This window comes from Anas platyrhynchos, chromosome 3, assembly GCF_047663525.1.
Source record: "Anas platyrhynchos isolate ZD024472 breed Pekin duck chromosome 3, IASCAAS_PekinDuck_T2T, whole genome shotgun sequence".
Classification (NCBI taxonomy): domain Eukaryota; kingdom Metazoa; phylum Chordata; class Aves; order Anseriformes; family Anatidae; genus Anas; species Anas platyrhynchos.
Genome location: NC_092589.1, coordinates 105,965,849 through 105,988,346, shown reverse-complemented (window position 1 = coordinate 105,988,346; position 22,498 = coordinate 105,965,849). Strand labels below are relative to the sequence as shown.

The 22,498-nt window shown below is 41.3% G+C and overlaps 1 protein-coding gene across 4 annotated transcripts in view; it reads left to right on the top strand.

The window, feature by feature from the left end:
- Window positions 1–2,099: 2,099 nt before the first annotated feature.
- ROCK2 (Rho associated coiled-coil containing protein kinase 2) overlaps window positions 2,100–22,498 on the top strand; it is a 103,034-nt gene continuing 82,635 nt past the window's right edge. The window contains exon 1 of one of the 4 annotated variants that reach the window (XM_038177773.2): window positions 2,100–2,681. In XM_038177773.2, the coding sequence (XP_038033701.1) occupies window positions 2,508–2,681 (174 nt within the window). In that variant the 5' untranslated portion in view covers window positions 2,100–2,507. The remainder of the gene's footprint in view (window positions 2,682–22,498) is intronic. The other 3 variants (XM_038177774.2, XM_038177775.2, XM_072036432.1) reach the window with 3 other exon arrangements.

Below are 22,498 nucleotides of genomic sequence, written 5' to 3'. Positions count from 1 at the left end.
TTCGGGACACCTAAGAGATATTTGGATTTAGACACCTAAATGGCACCCCAGGGAGGAGAGAGAGAGAGAAGGTTCCAGCTGTGGCTTCACATGCTTACAGCTGCAGCCTGCTTTCAGAGCACCCAGGGAGTCTTGGGCTTTGCCTTGCAAAACATGGTTAAGTAACAGTTGACAATTCACTGCAGCAGACTTCAGAACCATTGTGCGTGGAATAAATAAAGCCAGTTCTTCCTTAAATGCTATCAGGGATAGGTGTTATCCTATGAGATATATGGTACTATAGACAGAAAAGGTAGCATTGCAACAACACCACTCAAGGTGGTGTTATTTTTCTTTTAGGACACCCGTATCAATTTGTTCAACATGTTAAAACAGTGTTTTCCCAAATACCAAGGCTACAAACTGAGAGCAGTATCTGACTTTCAAAGTGCTCTTTCTGTCACTTAATCATTTATAACCAGTAATAAAGATCTTGCTGTTAGAACTGAGCTGATGATTTTGTTGAGGATTTGTGTCGTACAAAGGAATTCAGCTGATGCTGCCATTGTAAATTTGTCTCTCTAACATTAACAGAGTAAAACTTGTTTCGTCAGTAAGCAACTATGTCCTGAAGGCTGGAGGAATAGATCTATTGGGCAAGAATTTCAAGAAGGGACTGTTTCTACACACTCACTTTTGAAGTTGCAATCGCACTTTTTTTTTTTGTATGCAAAAAGGGCTGTTATGCTTATTTAAGAATTTCTTTGCTAAGGTCATTTAAACGCTGCCCTAAACAATGTCCATAAATCATATGAGCTAGATAAAGTACAGATTAGTTTTGACAAACCTTATAGATTAAAAAAATGAGGAGAGATGCACAGCTTGCCTACAGTCAACGGGAAACCGATATCTTCAAATCATCTGGTGCTTGACTCAAAGCTCACTGAAATCACCCCAAAGATTCCTGTTGACAGTAACAAAACCCAGCGTGTTGATCACTGGAAACATGTTCTGCGCATTTGGTCTTTTGTCCCAACCTATTTAAATCTCATTAAAAAAAAAAAAAAAAAGATACACATTTTCTGCTCTGCCGCTTACAAGAAATTAGCCTACTCACTTGCAAGTAGGCCATATGGGAAGAAATTATGTTTAAGTAATTTAGAGCTTCTAATGGCTGAAGTGCTAGCTCATATAACTTCACAATGCTACCAGCATCCACATCCTAATCCTGGTGGAAACCCTTGGACCTACATCTTTTATCTTGTCTCCACGTAAACTGCTTGAGCAAATGATGTGATTTTTTTGGGTGCACGTTACAGCAAAGTGGGTCCTAATCAGTTTTGGGAGTGAGGTAGCCTTACAATGCAAATAAAAGAGCATCTCCCAAGCATATTGTCACTGATTCCATCAGAAAACCCAAACTCCTGAAGGAATTTCAGTAAAAGAAATGTGAGTTTGACACGCACAGATGCAATTTTTACTCAAGGCAGCCTGGCACCGCGGCTGGGGGTTACCAGGCAGCCAGACCCGAGTCCCCCTGGCACCGGGGGCTGCTGGGCTCCAGGGTCCTGACTCAGAACACGGCGGGGTGATCTCACTCCGAACCATGCGAGTGAGTCATGTATTTACTTCTCTTTGAACTCTTCTCTTCCTTTCAAGCCAAAGCATTTGCCCGTTTTTCTGACATCAGCCCGCTGCCATCCAGCTATCAGCAAGCCCACAGGGCAGCGCGGCCCTTTCCCCCTCTGCACCACACGAGCTCTGCCTGTGGGATGTTCGTGCACCGCGCCAGTAAGCACACAGAGACAGAATCCACACGAAAAGTTTTTAATTCTCAAAGCTTTCCTTTTTTTTTATTGTTTCCTCAGTCTGGGGACTACACCCCCCTTCCCCACCACACCCCGCAGCCCACCTCCTCCTCATCCCAACCCGTTTCCCCCCCATTTTTCTCTTCACACCCACCAAAAGCTCCGACCCCCACATACTCCATCCCACATCCCCACAGCCTCCGGGCCCGGGGGTCCCCTCGCTGGGATCCCCCCCCCCCCCCCTCAAAGGACAAGGGGCAGCGGCGAGGAGTCCCCTGCCCCGCCGGGCCGGGGAGCGAGCCCCGAGTGAGGCGGCTACGGGCAGCGCAGCCTTGTGGGTAATGGAGGCCGCCTCACGGGGCCGGGCCGGGGGCGGGCGCGGCGGCAGGGGAAGAAGGCGAGGAAGGGGCAGCGGCGGCCGCCTCAGCATGGACTGAGCGGGAGAGGGAGGCTCGGAGGGAGCGGGAGCGGCTCGGGGGGAGGCAGCCCCGGCGCTGAGCGGCGGGAGGAAGGGAGCCGCTGCGCCCCGCTTCATTCCATCCCCTTCCCTTCCTTTCCCTTCCCCTCCCGGCTTCCTTCATGGCCGGGCGGCCGCGGGGCGGCCCAACCGCGCCGCGCTAGGCCCCGGAGCGACCCCTCGGCGTCTCCTCCTCCTCCTCTTCCTCCTCCCCGGCAGCGCGAGGGGAGGCGTCCCGCCGCCGCTGGGCGAGCCCCGGCAGGATGAGCCAGCAGCAGCCGCAGCCTCAGCCCCAGCAGCAGCAGCAGCAGCAGGCGGCGAAGATGTCGGCGGCCCCCCTCCCCGAGCCGGCGGCGGGGATGCTCGAGGGCCGCCAGAGGAAGCTGGAGTCCATGATCCGCGACCCGCGCTCGCCGGTCAACGTGGAGAGCCTGCTGGTGAGGGGATGGCGGCGGCGGGGAAGGAGGAGGGGTGGGGGGGGGAACAAAGGCAGCGCCTCGGCAGGCGGGGAGGAAGGAAGGGAAGAGCTCCGGCATCCCGCAGGAGGCTGAGCGGGGCCGGGGAAGGTTCCTTGCCGGCCCGAAGGGGGTGGGGGGCAGCGCGCTGTGCTTCAACACCGAGCTAAAGGCGGGGGGAGACGGGTGAGGGAAGCCCGGAGCCGGCTGTGGGAAGCCCGGAGCGGCGGAGGGAGGCGGCTTCGCTTCCAGCATCGCTCCCACCCTTCCCTTTCGCGCCTGCCGAGCGCAGGGAGCCAGGACCCGGCTTTGTGCGAGCCGCCACACCGCGCCGGGCTCGGCCGCCCGCTGCCCAAAGCAGCCCCTGGGGCAGGGGGCTCGCCTCACGCAGCCCTCAGCAGGCCCCTGGGGTCCCCTTCGTTTTCCAGCCCTCGGCCCCGTCTCCCTTGGCCAGCCGCGTTTGGCAGAGGAAGTCCGTGAAGCTGACTTTCCCCTCGCAAGAAATCCGTGCCCTCAGGAAGGAGTGGGAAGGGAGCTAGGCTTCCCCATTGAAAACATCTCAACCCTGGAAAAAGGCCGTGAGAGCCGCCCCGCTTTATTTTCATCAATATATTTTTTTAAAACCGAAGCTCTGGGTCTTCAGGCCTGATGTTTCCACTCTTTCCCAAGATTTCCAGTGTGTCCCAGTGAAGAGGAACAGAAAAGGGGGGAAGAATCGCAGCATTTCCAAGAGTTGCTCAAGGCACTTACACTGAGCCTCTCTCTCTCTCTTTTTTTTTTTTTTTTTTTTTTTCCCCTCTTTCAAATGACTCAGTTCTGTTTGGCCAAAAAGACAGGAACTGACTGAACAGTATGTATGCCTGTGCTGTGTGGAGAGTATAGGAATTTCCTATAACATCTGAAAAATGTCGTTCTCAAGGCTTCAGTGCTGCATTATTCCGCTCGGAGACGTTCAGAGGCGTAACGAGGCATATTACCCGTAGCAGTCAATGAAGGGGAGTGGGAAGCAGTGCAACATATCTAGCTAGATTCAGATAAGTTCTGGCCTAGGCCAAAGCAAAGAGAGCTGCCTCTGGGCTTCGCTCCCAGCGTTTTCACATTGGTATTTTGCTAGGAAAACTTTGACCTGTGGCCAAAAAAGAGCAGTTTAAAAATAGTACAGTCGTTCTGAAAAATGCATCAGGTTAACGTTTAACCCCAGCAGACTTTTTCACACTCTGCTTTTATACTCAATGGAGTGTTACTTTTATTCTCTTGCCTCCCATGGTGTGGACATGGATTAGATACGCTAAAAACTGTGTATGTTTCTGAAAAGAAATTCTAATTGCAAAAGCTAGGCAGCTTTGCGCATTTTTTTTAAAAGATAAGTTTTGTAATTTTATAGTATAGACCGGTTCATGTCATACATTGGACAAATCAGTAAACCGTGGAGGTATCCTAACTGGATTGTAAATGCATATTTTTGTAGCAAAGGCCATCAGTTTATTCTCTGCAGGGTGCAGAGAGGGTCTCTGTAAGTATTGTTTAAATAATTAACAGCAAGGAAAATATAACATTAATGAATCAAGTTTCCTAGTTTTGCATTCTGCATGCCTGTGTATGAAATAATGAATTGGTTAGGTTTTTTTATTGACCTTATGAAATTTGCAGTGGATTTCCTGTAAAAGCCTTTGGGGCTTTGGTATTGTTGCTTTATGCTATTTGACATTAATTTTGTATCGGTGTTTTGTTAGGCTGACTATTGCAATCCAAATATGAAAAAATCATATTCAAATTGCAACACTGACTTGTTTGGTAAACAGCTCACTTTCAGTGTAAATTATCATAAGTGGAAATGTGTTTTCATTTAGAAGTAGAAATACAGCAACAGAAACTAAGAGTCAGGGAAAAGGTCTTAAAAAGACTGGCTGGAATGCTACTATTTCATCCTCCAAAAATAACATAACCAAAACTAAAAATGTGGAATGGAATTCAAAATGGAATTCATTTCCTTACGCTGTAAAAAGTCATAAACAGCTGCTATTCTGTGTTTTGTGTGCGTGTTTTATTTTTGGGAAGCTGTAAAAAGCAAAAAAGTAACTGTTAATCTACAACACATGCTGCAAATTTGAACAAAGTGAACAGCAGAGGTAATAAGCTGTCTGTCTCTAGATATCAGCTCCGTTGCCTATCAGGAGCTAATTTATGCGGTGGCTGCAAACGAGGAGGTTTTCTTTGTGTACCTTCCTCACCACATCGTCTGCTTCAACAGCAGCATCGATGAGGCCAGATAACTGGTTATTTCCCTCCACCCCTGTATGGCTCAGAGACCATTAGATTTTTCTAATATGGCCACTGCTATATTATATGACTTAATACTTTGCTATTTTGCCTGTATTAAGCATAATCATTTGTGATTGAATAAGATTTATATTTGGAGAAGACACATAGCCTTAATTCAGAGCTTACCATTTAGTTTGTCGTGGTAGCTAACTTGTGAGGGCAGAATTATTGAAATATGTGGTGTGCTTATTGCCATCCTTTTCCTGCTAAATTTTAAGAAAAAAAAAAAAAGGTTACCATAGAGAACTTATTAAGGTGGTTCAGATGCACAGCCTGTGCTGCACTTGGTGGATTCTTCTGGTTTTGGTCTGATAAAGAGTTGAAAATGAAAACGGCAGCACTAGAGCTGTGTACACGATGCCATTGTAGGCTCAGGCGAGAACCTCTACAAAGGAAAGTGGTTTCTGCAGCCTTATTTAGACATCTGGTGACTGTTCCTTCACCCATTGTAATGTGCTGAAAGCCTGTGTTGCCTGTCGGAAGATAAATAAGCTTTTTGTTACACCTCTGTGATACAGTCTTACTCTTTTTGGTCCTGTAGCAGCAGTTAGGAAAACCTTTTTGGTGTATCATGATCAGATTGTGCAGGTCGGGTCGTAAAACTACTGTATTGGTGTGACTGGCTCCTCTGCCAGCTTGTGTCATCCGCTAATTCTGTGAGGTGACGCCTTTATGTGTGCTGCATGTACACATTGATGATCGTGTTCAATGGCATTTGACCTTGGGTGGTCTATAAGAAACCCTACTATAAATACAGCCCTACTGAATGATTCTGAGCTGCCAGCTACGTTGAAGAAGAGCTTAACAGTCCTCAACTACATGTGCTTCTTTATTTATCAGTGCTGTAGGTAGAGCATATATGCAAATGGAGCTGTTTTATATGGTATCGAATATGTGTTATTTAAGGGCGCGCTGATAAGCGTTATCTGAAGACTGAATGTTCTCCAGAAGGAGAGCAGACAGGTCAATGTGCGCTGTGCACAACTAACCCAGACTTCCCTTTCCTTGCCCCGTGTCACTGTGTGACTTCAGCACGTGCTGGACTCCAGCGCAGAATTTCAGGGTGGTGACGAGCAGCTCCCATAAATCTTACCGGCCTCCTCCCCGCTGGGTGCACGCGCTGCAGGCTGTGATCGAGGGCAGTTGGGGAGAGAAAGGAGTTTGCAGCTGCCTTTTGCTTTGTGCAGTGCGAGCCCTGGTGTTTTAGCATTACGCTTCAGCCTTGCCGTGGTGGTGTGAGCTGTCAGGAGGAGCAGTTCTTGCTGTCAGGCAATGATCACGGTGCTGGCTGTGGGCATGTTTGTGGCACGCTGCAGAGCAGGGAGGCGGTTGGCAGTGGCGTGCTTCAGTGTCTTGGAATATACATGCCTTAAAACTGGGGAAAAATGGCTTTTTGTTTCTCTGTTAAGATAAAATTGATGGGTAGATGCTGTATTTATGCCAGTTTGGACAGGAATAGAAGTTCAGCGAAATTCAGCCTTCCCATCAAGACTCTAGAGCATTGCTTCTGATGAAAAATGCATTACTGGTGCAGCTGTGACTGTCACCCTTTCAGTAGATGTCTCTGCAGCTGTCTCATCACCTGGGTGGGTACCAATGTGACACCAGCAGTGTTAACTTAGCAGATTGCTCAGCTGAGCTCTCTTTGTACAGGGTCTCCAGGTCTTCATGGCTGACACGCATCTATCCTGTCACAAGATTTTGGTCTGAGGAGCTTTCAGAGGATTTCAGAATTAATTTTAAAGTCACTCACTTTCCTGAGCTTATTGTCACGTAATTTTGGATGAGTAAGAACAATCTATTGTGTTAATTTCAACCATCTAGCACAGTGAAAAGCTGAACATGTAGCAGCTATCAGGATCTGATCTGAAACTCATTGCCCAGTAAGTGGACAAGCCAAATGTTTCTCTGCTCCTGAAGATTTTTTTTTCCTTGTTTGTTATAGTTCTAGTGCTGTTATTTCTTCCTTAGCTCCTAACTCTTTCTAGAAACTTTCTATTTTTAATTTGTAATTTCAGAACGTCTCCTGAAGAGAGGAGCTTTAAAGAAACAGAATTGCCTTTTGTTCTTTGTTCCTGGGTGGTGATTTATATATAGCAATATAGTTTAGCTGGAAAAGGACAGTTCTATTTTCTGACGCTTGTTATATTCTGTATTATTGCACACCAGAATTAAAGCATTTCACTTAGTTTAAGAAAGGGGGGAAAAAAGCCATTTTTCTCTGCCTTTAATGCCACACGTATGATGCAGCCAGATTTCATGTGCATTCACTAGAACGATACGTGCTCCCAATATTTTTGCCTGTATTGATCAGATTGCAGAGTGGGTCATTAGTATCCTTTAGCTGTTCAGCCTTTGTAACAGCTAGCACCATTTTCTGATTTTCTTCAAAAAAAAATTTCTTTTTACAAGTATTAGTAGCCTCAGTGTCCACTGGGGGATTCCGCAAACCAGCAAATATTGATTAAAAACCATTTTGTTAAATAAAATTTCAGGTTTGAGCTAATGGCAGAGCAATGCCAAAGCACTTGGCTATTTGTCTAGTGATGCTCTCCATGCCAAAAGCTGCCTAATTTGAAGAAGAAAAATGCTAGCACAGTAAACAATCTCTGCAGCTCTCAACTGATGTTTTCTTGCCAATGTTTGATCTATAAAAATAACCGGTATTGCATTGCTACTGTGGAGGAATTATCCGTGGATTATAGGGATGAGAGGGGTTGAAACTTGGTAATAGAGTTTTATGTAATGAAAGAATAGAAGAATTTATATGTGCTTTTTTTTATTATTTATATATAGGTATTTTTTTTAATAACCCATAAGTATAGGTGTGGGGAGGGAGATGCTGTGTGAACTCAGAGGTTGTTTGAAACTGCTACTCCTAAAAGCACCAAATGATTCCAGTGAAAAATTTACCCAAAATACTTTTTTCCTGATACATCATGCTGGTTAAGAACAAGAATACTATGTTTATTTTGGCAGCCTTTGGTAGCAATAAACTTATTTTAATGAGTCTTTTGCTATGTAAACAGCATGCTGAACGTGGTGCTTGGTTCCAAAGCTGTACCTACTGTGTGTGACTCTTTTGCTACAGCACTGGAGCTGCAGAAACGCTCGCTGTACAGCCAGAAGGAGTTCGTCTTCCAAACCAGCAAAGTCTCCGCTTCCTTAGCGCAGGTGAAGTGCCACCTGTGGCCTTACTTTAGAGCATCGTATTAATTATTTGCTAACAGAGTTGTAAGATGCTGTGCTTAAAGGGGTCATTTGGCCACAACCACATGTGCAGGGGGTCCAACTGTGCTTGGAAGATGGCGGTTGTATGAATTTGGGCAAAATTTTATTAGGTTGGATGGTATCGATCAGTAGCAGCTGCTTATGTGGTGTGGACTTAGCTTCATCTTCTTTTCCATGTTCCTCTGCTATGGTTACTGCTACTAAGAGAGTGGGTTTGTTTTTCTTATGTGAAATATCCTGGTGTTGAGCTTTTCTTTCCCATCAAGGGATGGGGGTAGCTTTCATCACCCACTTGCCCTTCTGTTCAGTCTCTGCCTCAGTTGTTGTAGGATCTGGAAGGTGGTAAATGTGAGAAGAAAATCTGTGTGCAAATGTTTTTTTCATTATTTCTATCTGCCATTAATTTTATTTTATGTAGAACAACTTGCTGAAGTCAAATCATTTGCAAATGGTCACCAGTTGCGTATCTTGTGTTTATTGTGCACCCAGACTAAACGGTAGGGCTTTGATGGTAATGTGCAGCCCTGCCCCGTTACTGCTGTGGTCATATTGTTAGCAGGGCGGTGGTGGTCAGATGTTGCAGACAGGGATCAGCAACCAGCTCGCGGTGCAGGAAGCCCTGTGCTCTGTTCCCGTGTTGGCACTGCATGTCATCAGGCACATCTTTCTCAGTTTCCAGCTTCATTAAAAGCTTTTTTTTTTTTTTTTTCCTCCTGTGCTGGAGAAGAATTTAATGTTTAGAATGGACTTAACGTGATATAAAGAGGGTGATTGTGAGCAAACTTTATGACAAAGTGTTTAATTCTGAATCTTGAGGAGCTGGATAACTAAGTGGTTGCCTTTTGTCTTGACCGCTCTAAGTCATGGGTACTGACTTTTAGTCGGCATTTAAAGTGGAGAATAACAGGATCCTGCATTAAGCAGGATAAAGTTTGGGTGACTGATCCAAACATAGCTTTTTTTTTTTTTTTATGCTTTTCTTCAGGAGGAAATGAAGTGGAGGTCAGATACAAACATGAAATAAGGCTTGTAACCATGAGGAAGGAAGACAAGCTAATCTTTACTAAATATGCCTTCTATTCTTTTCAATCTCTAAACAAACAGTGTTGACTGTTACTGTTATTGAATAAATAAGTAAATTGAAAGAGAAAATAGTGAAGTTCTACACTTCTTCTGAATGGTATTTAAAGTTTAACTAAAATTGCAATTACTATTCTGAGGTTATAATTCATCTTTTTTTGTCCACAGCTGTCACTGCTGTTACATGTAATCATCCAAAGTTTGTAGCTTAGCTGTTGATTAAAAATCAAATATCGCTGTCTCAACAGCGTAGGTTTACTCTGAAGTGATGTAGGAGAGAAATACCTTTGGGTGTTTCTTGGAAATTAATTTTTATTGAACGAGTTGTGAATTTGGACAACTTAGTCTACTCATGTTTGTTGCTGCTGTACAACTTGATTGATCCTCCATGATTTTCTTTTGTGCAAAGTAAAGGGCTCCATCAGTAAGTTCACTGTAGTGTGTGTGTGCATATCTTGAAGGAGATTGTTCTCTTAAAAATAATTTGCAGTAGCAAAGTTTTCGGTAGAGGGGTATGCATTCAGTTTGGCTTGCCTATGCTATGAAAATATTCCATTCCATGCAGAAACTAGTTTTAAACTGGTTTTCCCTGTGGTTTCTGCGACTGGTTTGTTCTGGTTGCCATTTTCAGTTTAGCACTGATTAAGCTGAGCGCAAGATCAAGGAGACAAGCGTTGTCATTTGTTAGGACACAGGTTTTGATTTTTAAATCTTTTATCACCAGCTGGTGTACAGGGGAGCGTATTTTGTGGTAGACTTCTGATATGTGCAGCTGAAGACACGTGGAACAAGCTGTAGTAAGTAGGTATAAGATACTGCTGAGTTACTTACTGCTGTTTCTGCCCCTTTTTATATGCAACCGTGTGATTATCCTTGACTTCTAAATGCTTCTTTTGCAGGTTTTTTAAACCTTTGTGATAGAATGACCATGAAGTCCCCCCTTAGGAGTAGATCTATTCCCTCTAACAGTGCAGGAAAATGGAGAAGAGCAGGTAAAAATACCACGTTGGAAGCTGAGGGCTTAGTGAGTAACGAAAAACCTTTCTAGTGCCAGCTGTGTACATGCAGCCTGTTTCTGTTAGTGAACGTTTCAGGCCTCTTCCTCCAACAGTAAAAGTCAGCCCATTTAGGCATTAAGCCATAACTTTTAATTCTTGGCCTATTTAACTTAATGACCTCTTTAAGTTGTATAATCCTGGATTGTAAACTATAACTCCTCCCTCCCCCCCCTTTTTGTTTTTAATTCTTCCGTATGAAAGGTAACTGAAGACAACTACTTGAATTACTCCTGTGGTAGGGAGATCCTGACAGTTTATTCTTGTATTGCAGCTCCTGCAGTTAATTTGAACATTATTCTATGTTCAGTATTTTCTCTGGGGGTACAAAATACTTAGTAATTTTGTTAAAATTAAGAGATATCCATGCTGGTATTATAAGCACCTGAACTAAGCTATGGATCTTGTAGGATAAGCTAGAAAGAACTACATTATCAAGATGATTGCTAAAGTTTTTTAAAGTCTTGTTTTTTCACTGCTTCTGTCGAGTTCAATGGTCAGTACTACTGTAAATAAATAATTTCTCTTACATGAAATGTACTTTTAATTTAATTATATTTTTCAGTTATTTTCCTTAATCCCTATCTCTGCGGGTTTCCCCGGAGTTCATATCTGCAGAGTTTAAGGTCTTGCCTTGACTCTGCCAACATTGTTGTGGTAGGGAATAGCAGAACCCGAGTTCTCAGAGTTTTGGTGCAAAATTTGGATGTAGCAGCAAATAAAGGAGCAGAACTACTGTTTTATGTACGTGTGATGTTTGTTCTATGTCAGGAATAATTTCAGCTTGAATGAGGAAAAGATAAATATCTAACAATACACTAATGTAAGCTGGCTCTCCTTAAAAGGATTTGCCACCATAATATTTTTAAGTGTAGACATCCAGCTAGTTTTCTGCTCTGAAAATAATTTCTAACTGTTAGAATGCTGAAGCAAACATTAAATATGGACAGTATGATGAAGACCCCTTCCTATGTGGAAGGCTGAAACAGTAGCAGTATGAGGCATGACTCATTTCATCTATTTTCATGATTGGCTGTTTCTGAAGAAAGGCAATTTAGTTGTCAAAATAAACTATTTAATTGCTCTTCATTTTCAAAAGGAATACCAGTTTTCTTCTGCATGTATGCCTCGTGGTGTTTCTCAAGTGCCAGAGGTCGCAACTGTCCCCTTCCTACCTGCCAAAACATCTTTATCAAAACTTAGGTTATTAAATACCGAGAATGAAACTTTAAAAGCAGTTATGTAAAATGTGACATTGATCATTATTAAAAAAATATCCTAGATTTTGTATGACTGCCCTGCAGGTTATATTTCAGTGAATCAGAATGCCTCAGGCACTGTTGAGCCTTACTGTAGAGTTTAAATTTTCTGTACAGTACGGTACATTTGGTTTAGACTGTGTTGCTGAAAGTACGTTTTGTAATTTTTTAATTTTCTTTTGAAATCACACTGAGTGTAGGAGGGAATATGCACAGTGTGTCTTTCAGACTTAGATGTAAGTTGTTGAAGTTTCATTCTACTTACAATCCAAATATTTTTTTTTTATTAAGTCATAAGCAATCAATGTATAATAAAGTCATTTCTATTTATCAACAGTGTACATCACACAGATGGTGAATTGAGGGCGTAGAGGAAAGGTGTTATGTTTAAGTTTTAGAACTTTTTAGTTGTGTTTTTATTTCAATCTTAATTTCTAATGCATAAATACCAGTGTACACTGCCATGTGATTCAACTCCTTTCTTGGCACGTAGGAATTGTTGTTGGTTTTATATATCAAATCATTTTCTCTGTTATAGAATTGGTATTGCTTTTACTGTCATAATAGCTTGGTTTATTTCTAATTGTATGAAATCTTATCAGTATTTGGATGGATGTTCTCCAGAATTGAAAAGATGAGAGGAAAAGAGAGAAGAAACATGCTTGGCACTGTAATAGTAGGGCCAGTGATGCTGAAGGTACATTGAAGGTACATACAAATCACGGGAAGATCATGATTTTTTATTTTTTTTTTTAAGTTTTATTGTGTGTAAAATAATCACCAAAAAATATTTCTGTTGTCTGTAAGTCTGCATCTATAGCAGTGACCCAGACCCTGGTCAGGTCCTGCCGTGCTCCAGCCGGTGTGGTTTCCCCTCAGCCGTGGGCTTAAAGCCACAGCCTGCAGCTGTCCAAAGTGCACTGCGGGGACGGGCGTTTGGGTGTGGGACTGGGCTCTTTCAGGTGAGCCCAGCTGCTGCTCTTCTTTAACCTGCTGCTGCAGGCCAAGCCTTGAAGTGCATCACCTGACCAGAGTACTCTCAGGGTTTATTTTAAGCATGAATTGATGATTATTTTACTGGTTTGACTTACTGGCTTGGATACAGTGTGACAGAGCAGGCTTAGTATTCTGGTAAAGTTGGGTACCACCACTCTTCCAGCAGAGCAGGAGGCAGTAAAGAAGGAGGTCATTAAAGTAATGCCACTCCAATTATCTAGCCATATTCCAATGTTCACCTTCTGAAAGTACTGGACTTTTTTTTTTGTGCTTGAACTCCCTTTGACAATGGGATGCATACAGCGGTTGTACACGGATTTTCCGTGAAGGGTAGCAAGGAATGAGAAGAAACCGGAGTTATTCAGGGGACACTACTTGGTCTGGAATGGCTCGAAATGATCAGGTCGTGCTCTTGTTTCAATGATGTGTGGTGAAGCTGACAAGCTGCTTTTGTTGATGTAAGGATTTTATTTCACCAGATCTAAATGTGGCTTTAGTACAATCCTCCTCATTCTGTAGGATGGCACTGCACTGAATGGGGCTCTGCTGCTTCTAGTTAGCTCATGGGTCTGTGCTCTGTACTTGCCATGTGCCTTATAGGATGTGTGCCACACACAGTACTTTTCCAAGAGACACAGGTAAATCTGCCTCTCCAGGCAGCCTGGGCCAGGGCTCCGGCACCCCCATGTTAACAAAGCGCTTTGTGATGTTCAGGCAGAACCTCCTGTGTGCCACTTTGTGCCCGTTGCCTCTCGGCCCTGTCCTCTCAGCACCTCCCTTCAGGCACTGACAGACCCCGATGGGATCCCCTGGGGCCTCCTCCAGCTCTTTCAGCCTCTCCTCAGAGGTGGAAATGCCTACTGCCAAATCTTAAGGAAATTTTAGGAAACATCACCCATGGAAAAACTATTTCCACTTACAGGACCGCAGTGAACATGAAATCTATTTTATTCATTTTGCTTTGCTTTTCCAAGTACCTTGGGATATTCACTTAGTCCTGAATTTTGTGCTTTTTTTTTTTTTTTTTTTTTTTTTTTATATATATATAAAATTCTTTGTATTCCAAAGTTCAGTTTTCACAGAAGGGAGAAACTAATCGCATTGCAGTAAATGCAAGCTAAATGAATGAAAATATTCTTCCATTATAAAATTTCTTTTAGCTACTGTAATCTCTGCTGATATTTTGATATCTGTATGTAAATAAATCCTGGTAGAATTGCCATTTAACTGTCTCATTAAAAGCAGATATGCTTATCTTATCTTCAGTGATATGGTGATTAAGACGAAATCTTGTTGCCCAGGTGTGTGGAGATAGTACCATAAACTTGAAGGCAATTGTGTATCGAAAGTAAAACTTCCTACTTGGTTTAAGACTTGTAGTACCTAGGGGTCGTTCACTGTAATACACAAGATACTTAGCTGTCTGGCTGAGAGCAAAGCTCCTGAGGAAGACTGTGAAATACACCTACAAGTATGAAGACACAAGGTGCTACGAAGACACGAGGTGCTTAATTGTCTGACTGAGCAAAGTTCCCAAGGACGTCGGTTCCTTTGTGAAGATTTATATCGACCATAAGTGAAGTCCTTTTGAATGCCTTTCTGTCTTTTCAGATTAGCTCTGTCGTCATCCTTTTAAGATCCACGAGTAGTCAGGGGACTGGGAAAACCTTAGGATAATGTAGGATACAGTATCTGTTTCTGAATGACTTCAGAAGCAGGAAGAGATGACACGGTGCAGACAAAAGCTTATTAAATGGGATGAGTATGGTCCTTGGGCCAGACGACTGGCCTGCAGTGTGGTGGAGGTAAATACAGCAGTAATTAATAATAGCCTACCTGCTTTCAGGTAGTCTACAGTGGTAATTCCGGCACTCTGAAAGAAGGTATGACAATGCGATCCTTTTGTTTTTAGAAAGCTGGACACAAGATTCCTTGGTCTAAGGCAGAAACTGTGACTACACTAAATGGGCCCTACGTGGCCCAACGAGCTGTCCGGGTGCGCAGCACCAAAACATCCCTTGGGAATTAGGTCAGACACGTGCACAGCAGAGCACAGACGTGCGTTCTCAATGGTGTTTATATGTAAAAAATGCCACTGATGGAACTAGTGTGGCTCTTCTGACTCAGTAGCAGCGTGTTTAGAAGAGGAATAGATGTTATGGCCTTTATGTTTGAAATAATTAATTTTTTTTTGCAGGGTTATTCTCTAATCTAGATGTTAATTTTTTAAAGGTGTGTATATTGTTATATTTATTTAAGGGCTTTAAGGATAGTCACAATCAAATTTATATATACCTAATAAAAATAATTTTACCTTTGAAAATGCAGATAAACCAATATAATTATACATCGTTTGAGGAAGAAATGAAGCGGCATTTAATATTGGAAAAAGAAATGTTAAAATCTGAGGAAGTAGAAGATAAGTGTGGGAAACTGCAGCCAAGCAATTACAGATTTTTTTTCCACCTTTCTCCCTTAGTTATATTGACCTTCCTAGTTATATTGATTTAAAAACAAACAAACAACAACAAAAACAAACACACACAGGTGCTTAGTCAAGTTCCACAAATACTTTCACTATCAGCTAAAGAAATAGCTCCACCGCCTTCCATGGGGCACCACCTTTAGAGTGATGCAAGTGCTTGTGCTAGTGTGTTGTAAACTGACCTGAGTAACTAATCTTGATTAAAATTAAACCAAATAAATTTCCTATTTAACCCTGGCAGAATTTGGCTGTAACTAAAACTATGTCACTTAAATAAGAATCCTGAATTTGTCAAAAACAAACAGGAAAATCTATACTGCCTCCTTTCCTCAAAGACCTAGGCTTCAGTTGAATGGTCTGCTTATTAATCAAAGCATGCTGCTTCTGAATGTAGATTGTCATCTGGGTGTCCTACACCGATACTGGTAATGAATCACAGGATGGTTATGGTTGGAAGGGACCCCCAGGGACCAGCCCCTGCTCCAGCAGGGCCACCCAGAGCAGGGTGCCCAGCACCATGGCCAGGCGGCTTCTGCAGGCCTCCAGGGAGGAGACCCCACCGCCTCGCTGGGCAGCCTGGGCACCCTCATGCTAAGAAAGTGCTCTGTGATATTCATGCAGAACCTCTTGGGTTCCAATTTGAGCCCATTGCCTCTTGTCCTGGCACTGGGCACCACTGGAGATCCTGAGGGCAGCAAGCTCACAAACCCTGGACTTTAGGAAAGGGACTTTGGCCTCCTCAGTGATCAGCTTAGTAGAGCCCCATGGGTTAAAACCCTGGAGCAAAAAGGGACCCAGGAAAGCTGGTCAGAAAGAGGAAGTCAGTCAAAAATGATAGGAGGTCTGCATGGGTGAACAAGGAGCTCCTGGCCAAACTCCAGCAGAGAAAGGAGGCCTACAGAGGCTGGAAGCAAGGACAGGTAGTCTGAGAGGAATACAGAGACATTGTCCAAGCAGGGGGGGTTGTAGGTTAGGAAAGCCAAAGCCCAGAGAAAATTGAATCTTGTCAAGGGGACCGAGGGCAAGAAGAAGAGCCTTCTACGAGTACCTCAGTGACAAAAGGAAGACAAGGTAAAATATGGGCCCTCTCCTGAAGGAAACAGCAGACCTGGCTACCCGGGACAGTGAAATGGTCAAGGGATTGAATGCCAGCTTTGCTTCAGTCTTTACCGGCAAGACTGGCCTTCAGGAATCCCAGAGACCGGGCTGAAAGGCTGCAGCAAGGAAGATGTACCGTTGGTGGGAGAGCATCAAGTCAAGGAAAATTTGAGCAAAGTGGCAAGTCCATGGGCCCTGATGGGGTGCACCCACAAGTATGGAGGGAGCTTGGTGACAAGAACAAAGCTCTGCACAGCGGTGCAAATACTCTACCTGCTTTCAAAGTTACAGAGAAGCTTAACAATTCAGATAGAATCAGCTTTTTAACTGTTATGTGACAGTTGAAGCCCTAGAAAAGGCGATGTTTCGAGATGTTTCCTCCCAAAGCTACTTTTTTGAAAGTTAACCGAGATAATATAAATTCAGAAGATAAGCGAATTAGATTAAAAGTGAGATGAGTTATCACATTCAGGCCTATGCAAGAAAGAAACAGGGTGATAGGATGCTGTCTTCCTAGCCTATATACAGAGAAAATAATTGAAAATGGAAAGGCTTATTTTGAAGAAACTTGTTTTAAGCAACCCTTGCATGGGAGAAAAAGGCTGATTCCTATCAGTGCTTGCTTGTGTTTAAATTAGAGTAACTTAAATTTGCTTTTTGTGTTGTCGCCCATTGCTTTAATCTGTTGTTTCTTCCCGTTTTAGGAAACAACATAATTGTGGGTGTAAACAAGCTCGTTTTAAAGACGCATACTGGCTCTTGTTTTCTTCTGAAAATAGCTGTAAATAGTAGAATGCATCAACATGCGAAATGCCAGACTGACTAATTTGAGGTCTTATCTGCCAGTGCTTATTTGGAAATTATTCCTCGTGCCATGTTACCATTGCTCCACCAGTGTAAACCTCGGATGCAGACAGCATGTTACACTGGCACAAAGCAGGCTGTGCAGCTCAGTTTGATAGCTGACTGGCTTAAATTGTACAAATGCTGCTTGGATGTTATACTTAGGGTTTTCTGATGGAATAGTCTTACACCGGGGCTACAACATCAGCTACATCAGTGGTGTTAATGCTGAGTGAGGCTTAATTGGGTTTAAAGGAAAAAAAGGAGTTAATTCCAGGTTGTTAATGCAGAGGTGGATATGTTTATTACAGATAAAAGTATTTTCATGTTTTGCAGAAAGCATGCTTTAATTGCAATTGATTAAAAAAAAAAAGTGTATTTTTAATGATTGGCACTATCTCTAAATTATTAAGAAAGGGATTGGTATTGATGCAGGCTGCCTTTTTACATTCTGCTTAAGTCTTTCAGGCTAGTCCCATAAATTGATGGAGTTAAACTGGAACTGGTTTCCTTGATTATTTGTCTTAAAATCTTATAAAACTACATCAAATATGCTGAATTGAGGGAATAGACACTAGCAGCAGCATCTCAGTCTACTTTATATAGAATTCATTTCCTATTTGTAGCTTGATACTAAGCAGTTCAGAGCCCTGGTTTGGAAACAAAACAAATGTTTTTGGTGGTACCAAAAAGTACCTTTCAACATAAGAATGCAGGAGCTGCAGCAGGATCCCTTTCTATACATACAGAATCTCCTGGTCTGGCATCCTAGAGTAAATTTTTATTCAGAGATGTATATACTCCAGGGGATGCTATTTTTCAGTTATTTTCATGAAAGATACATTTTTGACAATGTTTAAAAAAACAAACAAACAAAAAAAAAAAAAACACTTTTGAAATCTGTGTTGTTTTCCTGTTCACATGTTCTCAAAATTTTAATTTTTGATCTGTATTAGAGAGCTTGAATAAATAAAATACAAAATGCATTTCTCCGTCATAATGGGGAGTCTTTCTTTCTGTATTTATATGTTCTCTTATCTCTCTCTTATTATAATTCCCAAGATAAACAGATTAGATAGCTAGACTAGGTAATTTTTTTATTATCTAACAAATCGTAAAAGTGAACTGGATCCTAAATGCCTTTTGAAAGGCACTTTTTTTTTTTTTTAATAGATGTTTCTCAGAAATATTCTTAGAGTCCATTTTTACAGGCACTTACATTCATGTTTAGCTGCAAATGTTTTAGCAAATGCAATTAAGTAGATAGGATTACTCATGTGCCCATAATAAGGCACAGGACTGTGGTTTTGTCCAGAGGGCTGTGGATTTGGTGGTAGTTGTCAGTGACAGTCTGCAGTTGCCTTTTTTTTTTTGTCATCTCTTTGATATGTATGATACTTGTATCCACTTCATTTTAATCTTTCTTGTCATCTTAGAGCAACAGGGAGCCGTTTCTGTTGAGACTAACGAATGAAATCTATTTCCTAATAAAAATATGTTTTGCTTAAACAAATTCCTGACATCTTAGTCTTAATGTTTGAATGTGTGTTGTGTTAGCACGTAGTTCTGTAAGCTTAGTCATTGCTGCTTTGAAATAAAACAGTTTACATGAAATTTAGTGATACATTCCGTTTATTTCTGTGGAATTCCACCCCTTGTTTCTCAGGTATGTCATTGTATTTCTGAGTGATTTTTGTGCGCCTCATGGAGGAATAATTCTAGGAAAAAGAAAAGGCAGATGTCCTGGATCCAGTGACTTAATTTTTCTTCTCAGACTCCAGATGTTTTGTTCTGTTTCTAGCCATGTGAAACTTAAATTGGAGCATAACGAGCGTATTTACAGTGGTGCCACTGGGATGAAAATTGCAGAACTCGAATTATGAATTTATCACCTCTCTGATTATAAAAAAAAAGTTGCTACAACCTTTTCATTACCCATCTTGAAGGATTATCTTTTAAAGATAATGTATGCTTTCTATAGTACTGTCTGCTTTTCTTTGAGGTTCCCAGTAGTGGCTGCAGTGTATATGGTTATGCATGCACATGCATTCTTCAAAGTTAATATTTCTTCATATTACTGTTTTTTTTCTGCTGTAGAAAGTGAACTTCGGCCTGAGGTTTGTTTCACATGCATGACTTGAATTATTACAAAAATGTGCTACTTTTCATATACGCTGTTATTAAGTAATTAAGTGAATAATACAGGTGATAAAAATAAATATGGATGTGTTCAATATTTTTAGTGAGAAAAACGCATACATTACTTGTCTTTTCTTTCCTCTGAACTATTCAGTAAGTTTAATCAGGTGATGCTGATTGACAGATGTTCTGTCACGTTCATCTCATCTTGTCAAGCATTTAGGTACTTCTATTTTATATAGTTTGGTCATCTTAGTGTGAGCCGTCCTACCTTCATTAGCCTAGTCTTTGAAGAGGAATTTCAACACAAAATATCAAATAATAACCAGTTACTTTTTTTCTTTCCTCCTACCTTTTCTTAGTATGCGCACAGGCCATCTTTAAAGAATACGTATTTATTTTAAATTCTGAAAGTTTTTCCTTACTGTTTATTTTATAAGTAATTGTGGTAACTGCTAACCTTTTTGGTGTATGTGGGAGAAGGTTTCTTCAACAAACTTCAAATATTGTTGGAAGAACGAACTTTTTAATTAAAAATAAGTCAGAAGAGGTGCAATTTGTTTTTGACAGGCAGGGCTGACTGCCTTCATAGCTACTGTCAGCTCTCTTTATCTTTAGAATGTAAGGAATTATATTCTCTTTTTCCATAAGCTGTTATGCTTGCTTCCTCACTGTAATGCTTGTAGCAAATAAGTAGCATCAGATGAGGAAAAGGCATCTTGCACTTGGGAAGTTGTTGAGCTTTTCTGTGATCCTTCATTTCTGTGGAATTTCATCCCCAGGTTTTGGACCAGTCCCTCAAATTGTAGAAAGCCTCTTTGCTCAGGAGGAATGTGGTTATAAACCATGATCTTGAGGTGGGAGATTCCACCGGTGTGATATTATAAGGTATGGTTCATGCACACATTGTTTCCCAAGGAATGCCAAGGTCAGAGTCTTCAAAGTGTAAATCAACCACAGGAGCCAAAGGCAAGCCTGAGACAGCTCGTCTGCCTGCCAAGGAATACTGCACTGCTTTGTACAGCACAACTGGGCTCCAGAAGTCTTCACGTCAACGAAATTGTATGGCAGTACCCCATCCAAGATTTGAGATAAGTGAATAAGGCTTATCTGCAGAGTGGGGTAGGAAGTTGAAGAGGAAGAGTGTTCAGTTTTTTGCAAGGTATATTTACACAAAACCCAGGATAAATAACTCAAACTACTTAATATAAATCCAAACAGCACTTTTATTCAGGAGGTCACGACCACAGTCTTAAATAAGATGGGGAAAAATCTATTTGAAGAAGTGAAGTAATGTTACTGTTCCTAGATAGAGGATGAATCAATTTGGAATGGAAGCTTTTAAATCATGGTACTTTATGATGACTCTCTTCCCAAAATACCTATTTACTGATACAGCTGTGTATGTTACAGCTGAAAGTGGCCCTTGCTTAATATCTAAATATGGCTTTCTTAAGAATTACCTTTTTTATTTACTCACTAAATTTCTTATCCTCTAAGCAGAAGAAAGTACTGTACTTATGTTTGAACAGTTCCATATTTAAGTATAGAAACATTCCCTGTTGTGACACTATACATTTTTAAGTCAGGAAATTAAGAGTGAACTTACTAAGTAACTTTAAAAAAATAAATAAATACGAAGGGAGTGTTTTGTTTCAGAGAAATGTATCAGTCCTCTTCAGTGTGCAATATAACTCAATGAAATGCAAAACATTTTTTATGGGTAAACTAATGGCTATTGATAGTATGCTTAGCATAGTTTACTTACACAGTTACAAAAGTATTTTCTGTACTTAAAATAGACTGATTAGTACAACCAGAAACAATTAGTTCTAGAGACTCAATTACATCTTTTTTCAACTGAAATTGTATTAAAAAAGAAACAATGTTTAAAAGAAACAATGTTTTTTTTTTTTTTCCCTTCAAGTTTGAATGAATGGATCCTGTACCAGGGATGATTACTCATGCATCTAATCTGATTTGTCTTGGTTGCTGTATTATTTTTTTTCTGCTGTCTTTGCTTAACTGTAGCTGCAGTGAGTAGCTTTAAGGAGATAAATGACCAAAAATGAAAAGTGCAAAAGACCTGTCCAGTTTAGCTCCCTGAACTGGCTTGCTCAGGATGAGAAACACGCTGCTGCTGAGTCAAAGGAGGGGTGGGGATTTTTGTTTAGGGGACAGGGAGACTGGTTTAGACTGTCCTGGAACTTCATCCTCAGACCTTGAATAGATTATTGCTATATGCAAATACATGCTGCTTGACTGGTTAATCTGCAGCCCTGAAAAATTACTGCCAGTTGCTGTAATTGATTTATTCATTGTTAGACGCCTTCAACATACACAGCTTTGGAAGCAGAGGGTAATGTTAACCTGCTTTCGTAGTTTGTTTTGAGAAACGTCAGATGGAGTAAGTGCTTGAGACATCCATCTTAACTGCTGTGGATATCACATACCACTTAACCATAGCACAGGCTTGAGCTGCTGATGTCTCTGCAGTTCTTATTCAAATGCTTCTGGACAGTGCCAAGAATATAGTGGCTGTTTTTTTACAGTTTGGGGTTAACATAGAAGACCCTTTTGAAGTGTATTTCTTTACTTGTCCTTGATAGAGCATGTATATTAGAATGTCATATGCTGATTATTACCTTCTATGAAAGTTACCAGATTTTTTTTTTTTTTTTTTTTTATGGAAAAGTGCAAGTTGTTCACTAAATTCTATCTCAGAACCACTCTCAAAAAAAATGATTTTGGTTATTTTTCTTCAGCGAACTAAAACAAAACACTTACCAACATTTTTACAATTTCAGTAGTTTCAGGTCTGATATTTGTGGAAGACCTTCAGACTTTGCTAGAAGGTGTAGCAAATAAGTGCTTCATCGTGTATTGCAAGAGTGAGACTTACTACAACTTCTGGGCTTTTACTCATTTTAACACTAACACAATCACGTTTAAATGATTTTAATAAACTAATACATTATCATGTGTTGCAAATTTATTCACTTTATTTTAAAATCCAAGTTCTTTTGAAAAAATCATACATTCTGTATAGGTAATGTATATAGTATGTGTTACGATTTGTCTAAGCCAGCTGTTTGGAGATGAGACCTGGAGGTAGGTGGTTTGGGAGGGATGCACTGCATAGATTTTATAATTAAATCTCTTAGGTGCATTGTTCCTAATGTGAGGCTGTCATGTTAGGGAAGGAATACATAGCAATGGAGAGCTTGTTATGTAAATGAGAACATTAATACCTTTTTAATAAAATGGCTTAATTGGCTGAAGAATGTCTCT